Below are 20,153 nucleotides of genomic sequence, written 5' to 3' on the forward strand. Positions count from 1 at the left end.
CTAAAACATCATGTTTGGGTCTAAAGAACAGACCCTCCCACTCAGGTTGGGACTTGAAGGACCCTCCTGTGTGAATCAGCTGCTGATTCATGTTAACAGGGGTGGGTCAGTGGGGGGGCAACACAACAAAACCCCAGGATGCCGCCGTTTTATTCACTGAGACAGTTTATTACCTTGTAGTGACGCAAAAGGACTTTGATGATCCAAACATTGGGACAGTTTCCTGTGTGCATGCTCGCAGCTCAACTCTAGGGCTGCCGATGCCTGTTGGTTCATCAGCTGCTTTGTTTCAGACTGAAATATCACAACAACTATTCATTGTTTTCCAATGAATTTCTCTGAAGAGCTTCATGGTTCCTAGATGATGAACCCGTCTGACTCTGGTCATCCCAACTGTTCCTTTAGTTTCACCAGTAGGTGGACATGTGCGTTCCTGAATCACATCAGGTTGATGTTCATGTCATCAGACTACATGTACAAACATATTGAGCCTTTTTGAGTATGCTAGTAGAAAGAACCTTAAAAAAATTAAAACTCTACTTAACATGAGGACATAGCTCGTTATTTTTAGTTTTTCTTATTTCTTTTACCCAATGTTTTTTAGATTGGGTGAATCAAGGTGGTGGACTTAACATAAAGCTGCTCATTCCAGTCACACATGATAAAATGATGCTGAAGCATTTGTTTTTAGCTCTGTGATAGTTGTGTTTAGGGCTGAGCAATATGACCAATAAATATGTCAAAATAAAAATGTTCATTTCAGTAATTATCATGGAAAACGTCACATTATCATTTTTTTTTACATTTAAAGTCTGGTATCTGCTCCTGAGTGAAGGTTGTGCTTTTAATCTCTTTATGAGCAGAGAATAACAAACAGCAAAACATTTTGCAAATCTGAGGTAGATCCATGTAGTGTTTCTCCTCACTGTGCTGCCACCGTGCACATATACAAATTTAATGAATAAATATTGGACATTTTAATGTTGACTCTTATTTTAAAATCCTGTTGTTTTATTGCCCTGCCCTATGTTAATTTAAATCAAATGAATTGTCATATAAATCTGTAGATGTGAATGCATAAATGTTATATGACCTTATGAAATTAAGTCCCAGTTCACAAGGGTGGTTGATTCTTAACGCTGATAGTCACTTCTTCTGACTCACACACTTTCTATCTCCTGGAAAGCCACAAGAGTTAATAGCTGACAACAAACCCAGTCAAAAAATGGACATTATAAATGTCAGCGACCTCCCACTAGTTTATTGAGTCTAATTGTTCCATGACACATAACATTGATGGTCACCTTTGATACAACATTGTCCAAAACACACACACACACACCTGCTGCAGCTCAATGTTCCTTTTACTGTCAGTCTCTACTATGCTGATGTCGGCTGTTCAGAGGTCCTCAGGAGTCTTATTCTGCAGTGTGTGTGTGTGTGTGTGTGTGTGTGCGTGCGTGCGTGCGTGCGTGCGTGCGTGAGTGAGTGAGTGAGTGTGGGTGGGTCGTGGAGCTCAGCAGGATCCTGACCAGCTGTCACCAGGAGCCAGGCCCTCAGCAGGAGGCTGTGACTGTAGAAACACTGAGGTAATGTTCTGCCCCACAGACCACACCCGGAGAACCATTAGCAGAGGAAAGATACTTTGTTTTTCTTTCTGATATTGCAACTCGCTACAATCCGACTTACTAAATCTAAAATGGCGTACTGTCACCAAAAGTGTGTAAGGCCTCAGCAGGTGAGGAGTTCACAGTCTGGCCTGTCTGTGAACATTTAACTAGTAGAGACAATCACAAAATGTACTTCAAATGTCTCTAAATTCGTTTTTGGCCTATGGCTAAAAAAACACATACTATTTTAATGTGTAATGACTCCCAATTCATTGCAAATTGAAAGAGAAGTTGACAATCTCATGGAAACCCCCACAGACCAGACTTTCCCCAAATATTTTGATTTCTTCACTTGAGGAACAGAGAGTGATTTTGACAGCTGCAGAGAATCTTTAAGACGGCAGGAGTTGATATCATGATGAGCTTTTAATGAATATGATTATTTCATCAGGAGGTGGAGAGAAATAGACACATTATAACTGACGGCACTTGAGGATCATGTTGCTGCTGCTTTTCTTTCAGCGTCGACATGAAAATCAGTCCTGCAGAACTGTCTTATAAATTACACTCCTCTCTTCTAATGATCTGTCAATCAGTTCAGCTCGAAAGAAGAAATTCAATCAATGGTTTGCTGAGTGGTGAATACATGACTCATGAAAGTATTTTAATTAGTGATCAGGTCTCACATTCATGCCTGTTAGTAGTGGAAGACAGGATTCGCTTGATTATTTTCATGAATTAATTTGTTAGATTTAAAGGAATGAATAAAAAGGCTTGATGAATCGTTAGACATTTAATCTACAGGGATTATGACAGACAAAAACAAAGAGGTTCCACTTAATGAAGCTACATCTTTTGTCTTGTGCTCCGACTTGTATCCCACAAATGCACAAATTCATTGAATTCCCCCACTTTTTCCATTTATTTATTACAATTAATTCAATGTCATCTATCATTTTCCATGTGTCATCTATTCCATTTTTCCATTTTAAAACAAGTCCAGTATGTGACTATTCTTTAGAACCGAATAAGTCCTGAAGGTGGGGCAGGAGGAGCAAGGGAGGGAGGGGGGTTCAAAGCAGAGGACGGGTTTGTAGGTGGAAAGGAAGGAAGGGTGGAGGAAGTGAGGTCTTCCCAGGAGATTTATCATAATAAACTATGTGAGATTAAATTTGTTCTGCATTCATCAGTTTCTCCTCTTTCTTGCTTATTCGGGAAGCGTCGTCATTGACGCAAACTATTCAACGTCCTCGCTGTCTTCTCCGTCCATTAGCAAAGCAGCGTACTTACTGGCTGAGCTGAATTTCTGAAAGAGAAACAAAGAACCTGGATCAGAAAAGTATGTTTGTTGGACAGTAGTGGCCAATACATGTTGTGTTCTTGAGGAGCATGAAACAACACTATGGTGGCGCCCAACTAAATTGAATGTTGGGGATTGCTGCGTATGCAAATTAGGGTGTAAATAAATATGGCAAATTTAGATATTGAATTTTTATTAGATGTCATTATCAAAGCCTTATGAAAAAAGGGTTGATATTCTACAGTGCAACCATAAACTATTGAAAATCTCTATAAAACCCAAACACAACTAAATATACAGAACTTGAATTAAAAATGTTTGTTAAAGGTCCAGCGTGTATGATTTAAGTGAAAGGGATCTATTGGCAGAAATTGATTATAAAGTAATCCTAGTGATGTTTTCACTAGTGTTTCATCTAAATTGTACAAATTGTTTCTTTAGCCTATAATGGGACCTTTATATTCAAATACTTTATATTTACATCGGGAGCGGGTACTCTGTGGAAGCCATTGTGTTTTTCTCTAGAAAAACTTGAAACTTAACACCTTTTGAGTTTTTATGACAACTGAAGGCTACCACAGGTCTCCCTCATGTTTGGAAGGGAGGATGAGGGGTAATCAGCTGCAACATGAAACTCCAGCACTAGATGTCACAACATTCTACACACTGAACCTTTAAATAAGCTTTAAACATAAATGCACATCTTTTATGCATTTCTTATCGAAAATTAAAGTTTTGATATCAGCAAAAACAAATGCAAATACTGATGTGTCTTTGAAAGGCTCATGTCCAGGGATTTGAATTGACCAACTGATAAATCGGGCCGGGTAAACGATTTTATGAGGGTGGGCTTCTTATCTAGTTCACAGGAGGATATTTTTTCTAAAATCTACAGTGTACAAGGGAGAGACTCAAGGCATCGTGGACACTCTCAACTGACGGTGGTGGGGGGGTATTTCAGTCAGATTTTGGTGTCACTCAGGTAAGGACTTACAGGGGTTGGGGCTCCTTCGTATCTCTTTGGCTCTGGAGGTGGTCTGGAGTCTCGGTCTCTTCTGTTATCCTTTCTACAATCAGAACGAACACTAATGTTAACTTATTGGATGGGCCAGACAAGGGAAAGTTTTCCCTTTCTGAGAATCCTCAATCCAGCAGTTAAAAAAGACTACGCTTATTTTCATGATCTGAACATTATCATGACGAAGGGCAAAATTCTGAAATGTTACTGCTGAGGTTTCCTGCACTACACCAAGGGGATTGTAACTATTTGGTGTAAAAAGGAAAAACATTAAACATGCTTATGTCCTTGTTTCCCTAGTGGCCACAATACCAGGAACAATTCATGCATCAGCAGTTACAGAACTGAGCAACGGCCACTCTTTACAGATGCCCAGTGAATGTCCTCCCTGCCCTCAGTGATCAGGAGTTGCCAAGCTTTGAATGGCTGACCTGTCTGCCTCCTTTCTTGGGTCTCTGTTTGGCCCCTGTCCATGGCCCCGCCCTGCTTCAGGCCCTGCAGGCCCCCCTCTTGCCCGCGGGGGCCCCCGGTCCCGACGCACACCGTCAGCCTTGTTCTCATCTTAAAGGAGAAGCCAGACATGTAAGTAAAGGGAAGTTGTTGGACTTGATATAGTCGACTATACCTCACACCACACTGCAGTCAAAAGCCACTGGGTTGGATTCAAAAGTTGTTAGTCACTGGTGAGGTCCACCACTGCTTGAATGCAAGTGGAGTCTGTGCGACAGAAGATGATTCTCGGAAATTTGATACTGGCTCACGCTATACCAGAGATTTCCAAACAATTGGTTAAAGAAAGACCAGTTCTGATACATCAATGCAGATAATGGACCTTCTGCATAATTCTAGACCAGATATCGTTTATGTTTAAGTCAGAATTATGGTAGATTTGCATATGGTGCATATTTAGTACCATACTCATCACTTCAGATTTTCCCATGACAACAGACTAATGTTCTGCATATTTTAGTGCGCCCCTTTACACTGAGGTGGAAGATGATCCTGTGACCTGCTCTTTACTCAATGACAGTTTGTTCAGTGTGAAATGTAATTATAACAGCTGCTCTAACACCTGATGCGGAGGAGCTTGACTTTGTGAAAAAAGACTGAAAATCTCTGATGCAACTTATCACTTGAAATGTATAATGAGGATTGAGGCTGTTAAATATTCAACTTTACAAGTTAGATTCCTGTCACCTCCTCTGGACCACAGGAGTTTTAACGCCACCTTCATTTCTGCGTTTCAGGGTGAATGATCATGAAAAGAAGTGAGTGAGAAAAGGTCCTAATGAGAGAAATTCAATCTGGTGCAGCCACACTCAACTGGAGCAAAGTGCTCAATCATCAAGGAAAAGAAACGAGGACACTGCGTAGATTGTGGACAACAGTCCCAAATGCAATTTTATATATGGGCAATCAGATGTTTAAAAAAAAAAATTACACTTTCAGATACAATCTACACAGGTTGAGTAGAGAACGTTTTAGGTTAGGCGTGGAGCTGTAGAAATAGCGGTGCCAGTTTTTGCGCATGCCAAAACATTGGTTTAATATCTCAAAAACGATTGTATGGGCTGCTGTGTCATTTGTCACTGAGCCAAATAAAAGGTCAAACATTTCCACTCATCCAACACTTCATGACAGAACGTCGCTAAAATCCATAATAGACTTCCCATCAGCTCTAAAATCGGATGTTTAATATGCTCACATTACAATGTCACCATACTACACATTGTTAGCATGAAAACATCAACAGCTGTGGACATGCATGCTGTCATGAGCTTTTAATCTCAAAGAACTGCAGAGGCTAATGAGAAGAGTCTGAGACGTCCTAAAAAGGCCACCGTACACAGAATATACTGTTTTGATAAACATAACATGGCTTTTCCACTAGTGTCAAATTGTTTTGCCGAATTGGTGGTGAGAATAAAAAAAAACAGCAATTTTGTGTGATGCCCCTTACAGTATCGCAGGCTGACATATTGTCTTGATCAAATTTAAAGTCCCATTATCTCATAGCTTTGCAGATGTATGCAAGTGTTTGTGTTTACAGAAATATCTTCCCTCCTCAGCTTCCTGTGTTTTTGTTGAGTCCTTTTATAGTTGCACTGTCTCTTGGTTGTTCAATTGCATTCAAGCTTAATGTGGGGTTTGGTTAGGGTGAAATTCCACTGTGCCTAGCACTCATCAGTCGTCCTTACCCTTTCCAGATTCTCTTTCATCCGCAGAACTTGAGGAGCTTTAAAAAGAAAGTGAGGACAATCAGAAAGAGGAATTAGGACACTTATAGCCTGTGACAGAAAATTTGTGTGGGTGAAAACATTTAGCTTTTTAGATCAAAGTTTCTGTTCCCAGCTCTATTCTCACCTGAGCTTGGGAGGAGTTGATCCACTTGGGGAGACAGGAGAGACTGGAGGTCGTCCTTCCCCCTCACTAGAGCCTGTGTTGACTCTCTTGGCCCAGGCGTTCTCCTTGGGAGGAGGTGCAGGCATCACCTTCAGGGGCTCCTTGGAGGAGGTTGTAGAGGGGGGTTGTGAGGGTGGCACAGGGGAGGAGGGTTCAGCTTCTCTCCCACTGAAAACCTCATTCTCACCGGAGCGATCATTATCTCCACACCGAGACCCTGATAGTAGAAAGAAAGGGACACAATTTTAAGTTGGGACAGACAGAATAAAAGTCGAAAACAGGACACAATCATGTGTAATTGCAAAACAGTCTCTTCCTGTTTACAAGTGAAATACAGATTGCTAAAAGAAAGCTATACAAAAATGAAATTTAGAGTTATCTTACCCCTTCCAGAGGTGCTTCCTGGCTGTGAAGACTCACTTGCTGTGCGAGATCGCTCAGTATGAGTTTCCTCAGTGCGCCAGCTTGGGTCTCTGAAAACAATGAAAAAGGAAGTTTTTAAAAAAGCACCATGAAAGATATCTGCAATTTCTTTTTTATATACTTTGTTTTTAAAACCATCCATGTCATTCCCTGACCTGTCTCGCATCTTCCCCGGTCCCCGGCCTCTGTCGTCTTCCAGCTGCCTCTGCAGTCGTTCTTCCTCCTTCTTCAGCCTCTCCTCTACCTCCCTTTCCTTAGAAGCTGTGTCAACAGGCTTGGCAGCGCCAAAGATGGATGAGGACCTGCTGCCGGAGCTTGGAGCAGCAGCGGGGGGAGTACCACCACCACCACCACCACCACCACCACCACCACCACCACCACCACCAGCAGCAGCAGCAGCAGCAGCCTCCTCTTGCACACTGCGGGGCTTAAGGTTCAGCTTGGGTCTCTGCACAGGAGCTAGAGTGGGCACAGCACAGGATTATTATAGTTTTTTTTTTTCAAGAATATAAAAATTGGATATGTGGCAACTATAATGCTAAAGCTAACACCAACACTGAACTCTTACCTCTGTCGTCCTGCCTCTCCTCCCGTTTCTCATACTTGTCATCACGGTCGCCATAGCGATCCTTGCTCCCATAGCGATCACCGCTACCCCGATTATCATCATAGTCACGGCGGTAGCCGGTGCCAAAGGCACGACGACTACCTCCACTGCCACCACTAGAGTCAAAACCTGACAGGATGGAAAGGACACAAGGAACTTGAAAAGATGAGAAAAGGAAATGCTGCCAAAAGCACGATTAAGATTGCAGCTAAACAATCCGGAGGTCGGTTTAATCAATTATTCCATTAGGGTGGGAATGCATTGTTTTTTTTTTAAACTCTTTTACATATTTCTTTAGATTTTAAAAAAGACAGCAACCAAAGAAATGCACGACTACTCACCACCTCTGTCGTAATCTCTGCGGTCCCGGTCGTCATAACGATCTCGGTAGCGGTCTCTTCCTCCTTCAAAAGCACTACCACCGTCACGTCGTGGTCCATCTCTGAAACGATCAGACTCGTAACGGTCCCGTGATCCTGCAAAACAATAAAATGGAAGAAAAATATCAATCACATATCCTTTTCCAATGAACTGCCAATTACCTCAATGGCCTGACGTAATATATCTACAATCTGGTTAGACTGGAATTAACTTCTATTAACTTCTATCCAAAACTGCATCTACATAATTATTAGAAATGAAAAAGGTAAAGTTGAAGCACAAACAAAACCATTTCCAACTCACTCTCTCCAAAGGCATCACTCTTGGGAGGTCCAAAATCATTATCTCTCTTGGGGGGGCCAAAATCATTATCTCTCTTGGGGGGTCCAAAGGAATCATCTCTCTTGGGGGGTCCATCATCATCGGAACTTGGCCGAGCCCTCCAGTCAGTGTCCGTCTTATCGGGACCCAGGTCTGACATCCGTCCACCCCTGTCTCTGCCTCCCATACCACTGTCTCTCTCTGAAGTACGAAAAGGGGACATCAAGTTTAATTATAGAATATGTAGTCTGATGTGTGTACTTCTATTCGATCAATTACTCCAAAGAAAAGGAGGAGCCCTGCAGCATCCAAAGGACAGAAAAAGCCACACAAATATAAGTTAGCATGTACCTTTATCATTCGACTGGTCTGCAATATCCACACGAATCCTTCGGTTGCCCAAGTTCTGTTGATCAGATAAAGGAAACAAATTGTTTTTCGATTCTTTGATTACACTTTTTTGAAGAAGAAAAACTGACTCATCTAAAAGTATAAATTATGAAACTATACAATTGTAATGCAATACAGCTAAAAAAATACTACTCTAAGATTTTATTGTGTAATTAAATTATGGGAAACTTGTACAGACATGACAAAAGTAAAATCAAAATGCAGAGACTTGAAATCATTTTTTGCTGCATCATCTCACCTCCTCATTGAGACTGAGGGCCCTCAAGAGGGAATCCACATCGTCAAATTCAGCATAACCAAAGCCCTTCAGCCTCTCTGGGTTACTGGGCTCTCGAGGCAGACGCACTGCACTGATCTGAAGATGAAGACAGAATAAGAAAACAGAATGTGCTGATCTGGACTCAGCACTGTACAGTTCACTGCTACATATCCAGGATATCTCAAGAGCACTATGAGGATACAAAATCTGGAAGAGATGGGCTGACTTAGGGATGGAGGACATTCCAAAGTCCTGTGTTCAATTTCTGTCATTCCCATAGATAAGAAGGGGTCAGGTCATTTAAGATCAGATGAGCTCAGTTATTAAGTCACTAATTTTTAAGCAATATGTCCTGAGATATGATGAGCCACCTGCAGACGAGACAGAAGTAATATAGGTAATATTTTATCTAAAAACTGGATGTTTTATGGATACTCAGACCGTTTGGCTGTTGCTATAAAAGGACACTGATCACCTTGGCCTTTGGAGGCTCTGTTATCTGTGAAAAAACTATTTTTCCTTAACATTCCTGGCTAAATGGGGAAAATGGTAATTGTTACTAGATGTTATTTTTCAGGTTACAGGTGCTATATGGCACAATAGAGACTAACTGAAACTGTCTCTTGTGTTTTCCTGACTGTGCTGCCTTGCAAAACAAAGAGAAGCAGTAACTGTTACCACCAAGTGCTATCTGTTATAGCCTGCACACTGCATGCGTTTGTTACACCTACTGCCAAGCCGCGGAAGAAATCTTTGATGGACTCTTCGGAGACTTCATAGGGCAGGTTGCCCAGGAAGGCTGTGTACGGCGGGCTACGGGGCAGTCGAGACCGGTCGACGTTGGGTTCGCGAGCTGAGCGAGGTGCTGTGGGCAGGGCGGAGCGGTCAATTGCCGATGACCGGTATGACTCTTCCTCTGTGTGCCACGAAGTCGAGACTGGAGAGAAAAACCAGTGTCACACAAGGCATAACAAGCAATTATTTTCATTATCAAATAATCTTTATAATAGTTTGATAAATCACTCCTTAAATATTTGAGAATTACGACAAAAACAACTTTGTAGGATGCAAGCAAGTCCCACAAGCAACCGCAGAAAGCAAAAGTGAAAAAAAAAAAAATCACTGAATGTGTCAAAAAACTAGTACGAGATTGATAATATGGGGTTTTGGTGATGTAACTTCTAGGCAACCAATCTATAACATCAAACTGCCAACCCAAATCTGCACAAAAGTATGAGTGAATTCCTTAAAAAACAACAACATTGAGTTTCAGTTGACATATGGAGCTCAACTGTAATCAAATTATTACCAACTCTGGCTGAACTTGTTAGACTCAAGTTTAACATTGAAAAAAACAGAACAGCCGACGGGAAAGTTTAACAGTGACATCACTTGAATCTAACCAGTCTTCATCAACATGTATTTCAGGTAGTGGTGGACATGAAACACAAGTATCACCCTTATATCAGCAGAGACTCTGATGTGTTGTCATACCTAAACTGAAATTGTGGAGTTTAGCTAGTTGCACTGCATTCCCCTCTATTCCACCTGACATCTATTTTACTGCTCTACGCCTAAGGGCGAACAGACACTTTTTTTTTTTATTCAGTCAAATGTTACACTATATAGAGTATTTCACTCACCATCTCCTTCCAGGTCGTCAGTCTCATCAGCCCAGCTAGTTGACTTTGCCGGGTAGCTGGGCGGCGCAGGGTTGTTATTGCCTCCGCTGTTGTCCTCTGCCAGGAAGTCAGTCAGAGTGAGGGTCTTCCCCTTCTTATTCTTCTTCTTAGCTAAGGGGTGACGAACAGACACATTATGGTCAACCATGATGAACGATGCCAAGTGATGGATTTTTTTATGATCCCTTCACTGTCTTGTAGTAGTGATGTGTCGAACAACTATGATTATTTATTTAAAGATTCAATTGGAAAAATAAAGATTCCTTTGATCTTTGACCACTGACACAGTCCCTGCAGGAGTGGAGTTTTTTTATTTACGGCTCAGCATTAAGGGATTCGTGGTCCATTGATATCCCCGATACAGAACATTGTGTTTTAATGGCGTGTAATCAAACTTTGACGCCACGGTCACACCGTGTAACGAAAAAATGTATCTTGCCGTTAGTTTGTATCTCCATCTTGTTGTGATGACACTCATCTCAATTTGAAGTTGATCTGATGTAAGCCCTGGGACAAGTACCTCAAAGTAAAAATGTGGAATATGGCAAATGGCCACTAAATACAAAATAGCAGGCTTCCTGTTGCGTTTTTCCCATTGCACTTAAAGACTTTTTTGTTTGTCTGGTCATGATACACCCGTGTGTCGATTTTTGTGAAGATCGGTCAATGTGAACATGTTCCAGGGGTCTCGGGGGGCACCGTTGAGCCATTTTGCGACGCCCATTGAAAATTCCTCCAGAATACGTACATTTTCACCACTTTCAGCAAATTTTGGTAAGAATTTGAGCATGTTTAAGCCCTCAAAAAAGCCAATTCATTACCAGGAAAAATAATAATCCTTACAATTTCAATAGGGCCTCACGTCTGTCGGTGCCTTTCAGTACTTGGGCCCTAAATAGACAATAATGCTGTGAAATGCAACACAAAAACAGTCTTAGTTTAAAAAGACTTGTGTGTGTCCACTGTTGTTGACAGCACCATCTCTACAACAAACAAGATGTAGTCCAGCCAAGCCAGATAAGGAGACTGCAGAGTGTATGCGATAACAAACAGACTTATTCCTCTGGTGGAAAGCACAACACACAAGGAGTGGTCTGCACATCCAACTGACAGCGTGCAGGCCCCCCCGAGAAGGCTCATCTCTGTTCAGCTTCAGGAGGAAAGTTGTGTTATCTTATAACTACAAGGATGAATGGATGTGTTCTAAAATAAATCCTGTATAAACTGCACAACATTCCTCATGGTGTGCATTTGAATGATAATCTGTTGTTAGGTGGTCCCTAACAACAGTTTATGTAGGATTGCTGCTATTTATTTTATAACACACACACCTCATAGACCAGCCCTAGTTTGTTTTAATCTGAGGCAGAACAAGGAGGGGAGCTATACAGATGGCTGTGAGCTTTATTCTGAAAATCCAAGCTGTCAGGACATTTTATATACGTCGTTAAAAAACCTGCACGCACACAGGGAGCAGCACAAAGTGTTCCTGAGAAAATAATGCGAAGTCATTGCTTACATTAAACACAGGCCTAGCTACCCGGCCTCGACTGCGAGCAGATGAACGAAAAACAAGCCCTGTGTAGCATCCTTCTTGGTGCTACGCTAACATGCAGCATTAGCCCGTTGGAAGCTGCGTAACGTTCACTTTAGGGAGTTGCAGATAAAGCAACATGGGCTGCTAGCTTAATGTTTGGGCTAACCAAACTGGATGAGTGCTTGCTGTGTGCAGAGGTCGCTTTTGTCTTTATGTGGGCTTAGTCAGCGAAGGACTGCTGACGGGGGAAGTATCCCTGATTAGCTAGCTAGGTTTTAGGGCCTAGTAGCGCACGATGCAGCGCCAGGCTCCAAGTGCGCCATCAGCGGGGCTACACGGGGCCGACCGGCCGGAGAGGAGGGCGAGCTCGGAGTAGTCGAACCACCAGGGGAGGTGTTTGGGAGTCGTCCCACACCGGGCCCAGGGGCCACATTTCACCCGCCACAGACGCGAGGAGAGCCGGGGCTGCACACGTGGGGAGCCTCCTCGGCAGCCCGGGTGCTCGGCTCGACCCCTCCTCCACACAACGCGCCTGCGCCCGGTGCCTTTCTGCTGTGAGCGCCACGGCGAGCTCCGCCACAGACACACAATGTGCCAGCTCTATACACACACTAACACACATTTCCTGACGTGTCACACGCTTCACAATATGCCCTGTGTCACATGCTAACGTATGCTAACACCGCGGGAACAGTAGCCCCCGGGAAGAACGGCACGTTAGAGTCGGTTTAACTGCTCGGAATGTGCTAGTCGGTTCGTCCCTTCCTCCAGCAGCCGCTATCCCTACCGGGCCCCAAAACAACCAGCAAACCCGTTTACACGACCGGGACACCGACACGGATCGACAAGGCGATGTCTTAACAACCTCTAAACGTAACATGTTCAAATATATCGGCGTATAAACCGCTGAAATCCCCACCGGCCGACCAAGATCGTTCACCCACATAAACCTCACCTGACGCCGCCATGTTGGAGAGCGAGTTCGTAGTAATTCCCGGATGAAGGCGTCAGAGGTTTATTATCGGGAGCGCGCATCGTGCACAGCGGGGCCTGTCTGTCTCCTCCCTTGTTTGCTCACTGACCCACATCTGCCCAGTGGCTGCTGTTTCATAACTTTACTTCATATCTGTCACTGTTGTTCCTCTTTACTTCCCTTATCTCTTTTGGAATATTTTCATCGCATCCAGCAGAGTGCACTGCAAATATACAGATATTTTACAGGTTTCATATGCCATTTTTTTTTTTAAAGAATTTAAATCTCTACAAAAACTTAGTAGAAAGATCTGTTTAAGAGATGTAACTGTATTGTGAAACTCTTCCATGAAACTGATCAAATTAGATCTTCTATCTCACCCAGTCTTCTTCAACTTTTGGCCTCCTTCCACTTCACTGACCTTGTCTCTCATTTAAATCCCATCTGTTGTTCATCAGATATTTTACCATCTCAACTTGTTCAGTAGGTTTCAGTAAAATATGTTATTAAAGCCACGGGTAACAGCAGTTTAATAAATGTTGCTGGCTCTCTTGCCTTTGAACATGCAATTGTGCAACCTCTTCTAAGAATGCAAGAATGCTTATTAATGTCACTGGATCCCAGTGACATTAATAACTACAGGCCTGACTCAAAACAGCGATATATTTCTAAGATTAAAAAAAAAGTGGTCATCTATCAGGTCCCACTCTAGTCCCAGTCCAGTTTTAGAGCTAAGCACAGAATCAACCCTTCTAATTATTGACTGTGGTTTTCGTGCCATTTTAGTTTAGCTACACCCTACCGCAACTTTTGGCAATATTGACCAAAACATTCTTCTTTAACTTGTAGGTCGCAGTTGGTTTTTCCAGTATTAAAATAGTTTGCCAAATATCAAAGATACAGGTTCTTTTCAGTTTAAATAGGAAAGTGCACCTCATCATCTGTACCCATAAAATGTGGAAGACCTCAAGGCTCAATTTAAGGCCCAGTTTAATTAAAATTTTATGGCTCTATTTTTCAGTAGCATATAAGCAGAGAACCCACAGCTTTATTAGGGCTTAAGTTTAAGCTTATAATGAATTACAATCGATTAGTAATCTCTTTAACTGCTAAGATGACATCAATACTCCCCTTACCCTTTAAACCCTAATTATTTTTATGAAAAAATACTTGTTTTTTCTGATATTGTTACTTCACTGTTGCTCAGAAATATCTTAGTCTCTTTCTTCCCTTTCAGTTATACTACTACACAGCATCTTCCACTCCATATACAAAGGATTGTTATTTTACAACGTAATAAATGTCGCACCTGCACCCGCACCTGCAGATATGCCTCTATTGGAAAGACAATATTCGCATGCTTTTATGGGACATTTGCAAAAAATATAAGAGACATATAGGGTTGTAATATTTCCGGACTGTGAGACTCATTTGGAAGTTCTCATGCTTTCTTGTAGTTAAACAAATTAAGGCAGCTTAAAGCATGAAAGACTACAACAACAGTATATCATTTGTAATAACATATCTTTTTAAAGTTGTGGATCTTCTGTCAACATAAATGAATTACTCAAGTAGTGGATGCTATGATAGTACATTAAGTATGACAAAAACATATAAAGAAAAATAAAACGCACATATTTTCATTATGTACCAAAACACAAGAATCATGGCTGTGGGTCAACAAGTGGTTTTATTTTATTTTACTGACCAGTGGCAGGCAGCGGTTGCTGTTATAACAGCTCTGCATGTTTTATTGTGGTGTGGAAGAATGCCTTTATTCAGAGTTACACAAATCATTCACGATTTTACACTGCATGTGGTCTCGGTTCAAAAATTGTTTCAGTTGATTGGATCAGCAGGACATTTTTCCCATTATTTTTAATTGTGGGTCACTTTGATTTCATCGATGGGGTGGTCCCAGATCCTTGGTTCCAAATTAGAATGTGTCCGCCAGCTCGTCCACTGCATCCTGGAGCCTGTGCCAAACAAAAAGGAAAAATTTCACTTTCAAAATATTCACGTTGAATTGGTCATGGGGCACTCTGCCTCACTTCATGATGTTGTTATACGTGACCATGCAAACTGATAACAAGTGACTTTAGTATTCACCTCCACCACCATCACCACTTTGCCTCGATCAGTTTTTTTTCTGCTGCCCCACTTTGAACTCTTACTTGAAGTCTCCACCATCCAGCAGCGTCTTGTAAGTCGCAATCTCTGCCTCCAGTTTCATCTTCATGTTTAGGAGCGCCTCATAGTCCTGGGTCTGTTGCTGAATGTTTGCTCGCAAGTTAGTCAGCTCCTCTTCCAGACGAATAATAAAGCCATTGTACTTCTCCATTTCCATGTTGTTTCGTTGCTCTGTGTTGCGTAGTGTGTCCTCCAGGGAGGATTTCTGATAAAGGATAAAAGAGAAAGTTTATGGGCAAGCAAGTCTATTTCAGGAGAACATGGGAAAGTTAACACAAAAAAATGTTTAACGATTGAAATAGGTAATATGTAGTCGTGAGTGTATTTTAAGGTAGACAGTTATTGCAAGAAGAATTTAGATATAACGAGAAGATTTGATTATTTGCAAATAAGTAAAGACAGGATATAATCGTAAAATGCTTACCAAGCTCTGTTGGGATGCAAGTTCAATTTCAAGGGTCTGTAACTGTCTGCCTAAGTCACCCATCTCCATCTGGGCCCCCTGGAGAGCTTCTGTGTTCTGTGATACCTGCACCTGTACATCTGAAATCTGACAAAGAGACAGGAAAATGAGTTATCCCCCCAAAAAATGTTCACCAAAATGTCATGATTGCCCTTTCAACATCACATTACCTGATTTTCATGCCAACATTTGAGGTCCTCCGCATTCTTCACAGCGATCTTCTCGTAGTTGGACCTCACGTCCGCCATTAACTGGGACAGGTCTTGACCTTTAGGAGCGTCTACGTCCACTTGCACGCCGGAATGGGAGATCTGACTCCTCATCTCCATCACCTCCTACAGGACAGACAGGGGAGGGCAGAAATAGAGAATTGAAAAAATGTGTTTAAAGACCTCTGGCTCTACTCAAGTGTGCTGATGATCCCATTAACTCACATTCTCATGGTTCTTCTTCAGGAAAAGGAGCTCGTCCTTCACAGCTTCAATCTCACTCTCGATGTTCATCCTGGTCATGTTGGTGTCATCAATGACTTTCTTTAGGCCAACAATGTCAGCCTCCACAGACTGGCGGATTCCCATCTCATTGTCAAACCTGTGGGAGTGTGCAGACACAAACTGTATAAGAGACACAACCAGCTCTTGTTCACACTGCACTGTGTGGTGCAATGTTTCTAGAGCCACAGCTGAGTAGATACAGCCCTGCTATTGTAGAAACCTCATTCTACCAGACGTTATAGATACTACACCACATGAACTGTACAAAATCTGTATGGACTTCTGCTATCACTCTGTTTGTACAGGATGTAGAGAGTCAGCTTTGATTTGTAATTCATATAAAACAAGATAGACTGCATTGAAATGTAATATAAGACAACTTACTTTACTTTAAAGTCGTCGGCAGCAAGACGGGCATTGTCCATCTGGAGCACAAAACGAGCATTCTCCGATATTTTGTCAAAGATCTGCGGAGAAAAAAGAAATTTTGACAAAATTATCTTTATGTGGTACCTGCATTTTTGTAAATGGTTAAAAAGAATCCCTTTTTGTAACAAAGAACACCTTTTCTCACTTTATATTGTGAATTCCCCTCCTTTTTCACTCAGCTAAAGAATTGAACATGTGATTCGAATCAGTATTTCCATTGTGTAACAAAAGCAACCCTAAGATTCAGGTTTCACATCAGGACCACAGCCCAATTTAATCCTTCGTGTATCATAGAGTGAGAAAAAAGAGGAACCACAAACTGAAGAACAGGAAAAGAGGATGTTCTCGTGCCAACCCTGAATCTGGTTTGTTTTAGCATTGTTGGAAAGAAGGGTTTCCTGTTTGACGAGTCATAAAGAGAATTTTTCTTCTCTCAAATTTCCACCCAGCTGCACTTTTTCTCTCTGTATACATGTGTTTATATGTGGAAAATTCTTTGGGAATGGGCGTTTTTCTGAGTCTGTAATTTTTTGATGGTATCCTGAATCAGAGGAAATGGGAGATACAAGTCCCTTTATGTTTCGAGACAAAGTGCCAACATCAGTGTGTCAGTCTGTAACACTGAAGAAGTGGGGTTTGGAGAAGAATGTGACATTTGACTCGAGCTGACTAGAGCTGATTGTTATACAACCAGTGGACATGCATTCACTCATGTGCGCATACACATACACACACACTCTCCTGCTGGTAGTCCCAGAGCCTTTGTGTGTGTGTGTGTGTGTGTGTGCGTGTGTCATTACCACACATCTGTTTCACATTGAGGTCCTCCTACAGCAGAGCATGCATGCAGAATCAGTCTTTCCACGTATGGGACCATTTGAAATGCTTTTGTCTGGTGTAGGTAGTTTGGGAGCTTTTCAGTCTGTATCTCACGATGAAGCCCTCGTGCTGGTGATTCATCAGAGGAATATCTGGCTGGTTTGTGGCACGAATGAGTTTTTACAGGGGGGAGGGTGAAAAGCTTGGCAACCACACCCTTCATTCTGTTGCCTGAAATTTGATCATCTACAAAAGAAAACTGTGACTCTCACTGTAACCGGCCCCCATCTTGGTTTTCCAACTTCAGTCTTTAGATAAATTATTAACACACTGATGTTATTTACTGGCATGAGGGCTGTCACATGCTCTCATTGATTCATCTCAGACACACTAATCCTCACTTATCTAGTTGTCTGTCTGAACTAGCTTTGACAAAGATTTTCACTCAACATTTTTTAGATAAAACCTCCTACTCAACCTCCGCCTGTTCATTTTATTGATCTTTCATTATTTCCATGCTCACCTGTTGTCGTAGGTCTTCGATGATGGGTTGATACTTGGAGTAGTCTTTGATGTCGGGTCCTCCCTTCTCCAGGGCGTCCCTGATCTTCATCTCCAGCTCCTGGTTGGCCTGCTCCAGGTTCCTCACCGTCTCCAGGTAATTGGCCAGGCGATCGTTGAGGTTTTGCATGGCCCCCTTCTCGTTGCCCTGTATCCCAGCACCACCACCGCCTCCGCTTGCCATGGATGCACCAGCACCACCAAAACCTGCACCCTGACCTCCACCCATTCTGTTGCTCAGCTTGTAGGCGCTCGAAGAAGAGGTTACTGGTCCAGCGGAACGCAGTGAAGCTGCTGAGCCATAGGAGATGCGGGTGCCTTGTCCACCAGCACCACCATAAAGGCTGGCACTGCTGTACTGGGGAGAAGAGCGGGTCATGGAGATGTGGGGAGACGATCTAGTCGTGCGGGTTGATCTGAAGCTCATTTTGGAGAAGTTGAGGCGCCTCAAGGAATGAAGTGAAAAATGAGATGTGGAAGCTCGCTGCTGGCCGGCTCAGAAAGTGACGCTGGCAGTGGGAAGTGGGGAACTTTATACTCTTGCTTCTCCCTCAATCACAGCTGGTCTCTCAGACCCTGCCCACTTCAACTTCGGCCCAGTCTTCCTGTCCTGCTCCCCCTCCCTGCTCTCATTCACTCACATGTTCCCCTTTTTTTTCAACATACACTGTGTTTTTCGTCTCCAAGGAGACGTTTGAGGCATTTGTCTGCTGTGGAAGCACTTAAAACAATCTCATTCAAACAACCACAGCAAATCAGTTTAACTGGCTGAGCTTTAGCGATCACATAAACAGCAGTTCACAGCAAAGGAAAGAAAGCCGTGGCAGACATGTTGTCCAGCATAAAATACACACTTTGTTGAGAAGAGAAGCTCGAAAAAGATTAAAACTAAATGTTAAATGCTAGAATAGTCTTCACAAATTTAGGCTAACTTTGCATGCCTGAAGACAAATTCCTTTGGTTTGCCCATAAAAGGCACGATGCCTACCACTTGCTGCATAGTTTCTAAGGTTGTGGTCACATACGCTCCAAAATAGAGATATTTTGCCAGCCTTCGTATCTAGACTAAACTAAAAGCAAGATACAGCAGCTACAGCACAGATTCTTTTAAAACAGAGAGCAAGGACTTATTTTTCCCTCTGGTCTATTCTTTTAAAGTGTAACATCATCAAGGAAACATTATCTTTAGCATTACATTGAACTCTTTGTCAGAATAACAACAATCAAATTTCAACTCAGTCAAAAGGGTGTACCGTATGTAACAATGAAACCCGCAGCCTTCAAAGAAAAACTAGGCTTCAACTTCACCCAAAGGGTAGATTGTTAACTGATACCTGAATCAGAAAACAATCGTAAGGAAAGAAAAGCTGCCCTCATTCACAGAACACGACGAACTGAACACGTCACTTCTATTGAGGAGTTTGCACAATTTACTTTAAAGCCTTATCTTTGGTGATCATGAGAACTAGGTTTGATATTTAAGTATGAAAAGATGTTTTGTCTTTTTTTGGATGCTTTGTGAACAACAAAAAAAAACAGAACAATTAAAGCAGGAGTCATTATTTAATTTCCCATCATTTTTTTAAAAGAAAAGGTAGACAAAGGCCATATGTTAAAATTTAAAAATTCACTCAAGCATCTTGGCTCTGAATGAGGTTTTATTTCCAACCATACCAACTCACCTGAAAATGTAATTCACCTGACCACTTGCGTAAACTGGGCATACACACGCCAGTGTACACAGGAATTCTTTGAATAAAAGCTTGTCTCATGTAAACAGTTGTATTATTGTAAAATTAAGAATTTCACCGTGTAACAGCTGGTAGAAACGACAACAGGGACACACCTGGCATTAACATATAGTTTTTGTGATCCGATCACAAGTGGACAGATCTGAGTGTGTGTCTTCACACTTAAAATGTGGCCCCATGTCTCGTGCTCGGATCTCAGAACGGATCCCACCTCTGTTACGGCTGTATGTGGCCCTGTGCTCTGTCCCTGTTTTCCTCTCGTCTCGCCTCTAGCTCCACCCTGATTAAACCAGTCATCAATGAGCACCTGGCCAGTGAATTGAGGTTCTTTAAATAATACTGTCAGGATCGAAAGGGAGGCTTCCAGTGTGGGAACTTCCGGTTCTGCTGTGCCTCAGCCTGGGATTTCAACATTGTATGTGTAGTTAGTCATTTGATGTTAATAAATCCCAAGGTTCGGCTGTTTTTAAAGTACTTCTTTTGATGATTCGTGTCAGTAGTGGTCACTGATCTTACATGTT

The 20,153-nt window shown here is 42.2% G+C and overlaps 2 protein-coding genes across 5 annotated transcripts; both read right to left on the reverse strand.

Moving 5' to 3' along the window:
* Window positions 1-2,388: 2,388 nt before the first annotated feature.
* On the reverse strand, window positions 2,389-12,972 carry LOC133000424 (eukaryotic translation initiation factor 4B-like). Of its 3 annotated transcripts, XM_061070358.1 has the most exons (15): window positions 12,908-12,972; window positions 10,377-10,526; window positions 9,465-9,670; window positions 8,713-8,829; window positions 8,415-8,469; window positions 8,046-8,264; window positions 7,703-7,837; window positions 7,323-7,490; window positions 6,910-7,213; window positions 6,716-6,804; window positions 6,293-6,548; window positions 6,127-6,164; window positions 4,360-4,489; window positions 3,905-3,977; window positions 2,389-2,916 (listed from the first exon to the last, which is right to left on the reverse strand). In XM_061070358.1, the coding sequence occupies exons 1-15, from the start codon at window positions 12,918-12,920 to the stop codon at window positions 2,848-2,850; spliced, it is 2,022 nt and encodes a 673-aa protein (XP_060926341.1). In that variant the 5' UTR covers window positions 12,921-12,972; the 3' UTR covers window positions 2,389-2,847. The 3 variants fall into 3 exon arrangements, with proteins under 3 accessions (XP_060926341.1, XP_060926342.1, XP_060926343.1); XM_061070359.1 differs by lacking the exon at window positions 4,360-4,489; XM_061070360.1 differs by lacking the exons at window positions 3,905-3,977; window positions 4,360-4,489.
* A 1,624-nt stretch (window positions 12,973-14,596) lies between these two features.
* Window positions 14,597-18,369, reverse strand: LOC133000425 (keratin, type I cytoskeletal 18-like). 2 transcript variants are annotated; one of them, XR_009678195.1, is made up of 7 exons: window positions 17,844-18,369; window positions 16,457-16,539; window positions 16,013-16,169; window positions 15,749-15,913; window positions 15,540-15,665; window positions 15,035-15,320; window positions 14,597-14,901 (listed from the first exon to the last, which is right to left on the reverse strand). XR_009678195.1 is itself a non-coding variant. In XM_061070361.1 (7 exons), the coding sequence occupies exons 1-7, from the start codon at window positions 18,306-18,308 to the stop codon at window positions 14,862-14,864; spliced, it is 1,257 nt and encodes a 418-aa protein (XP_060926344.1). In that variant the 5' UTR covers window positions 18,309-18,369; the 3' UTR covers window positions 14,597-14,861. The 2 variants fall into 2 exon arrangements, 1 of the variants encoding a protein (XP_060926344.1); XM_061070361.1 differs by having other exon boundaries at window positions 15,100-15,320.
* Window positions 18,370-20,153: the final 1,784 nt, after the last annotated feature.

The sequence above is a fragment of the Limanda limanda genome, chromosome 4 (genome assembly GCF_963576545.1).
Source record: "Limanda limanda chromosome 4, fLimLim1.1, whole genome shotgun sequence".
NCBI classification, from domain to species: Eukaryota; Metazoa; Chordata; class Actinopteri; order Pleuronectiformes; family Pleuronectidae; genus Limanda; species Limanda limanda.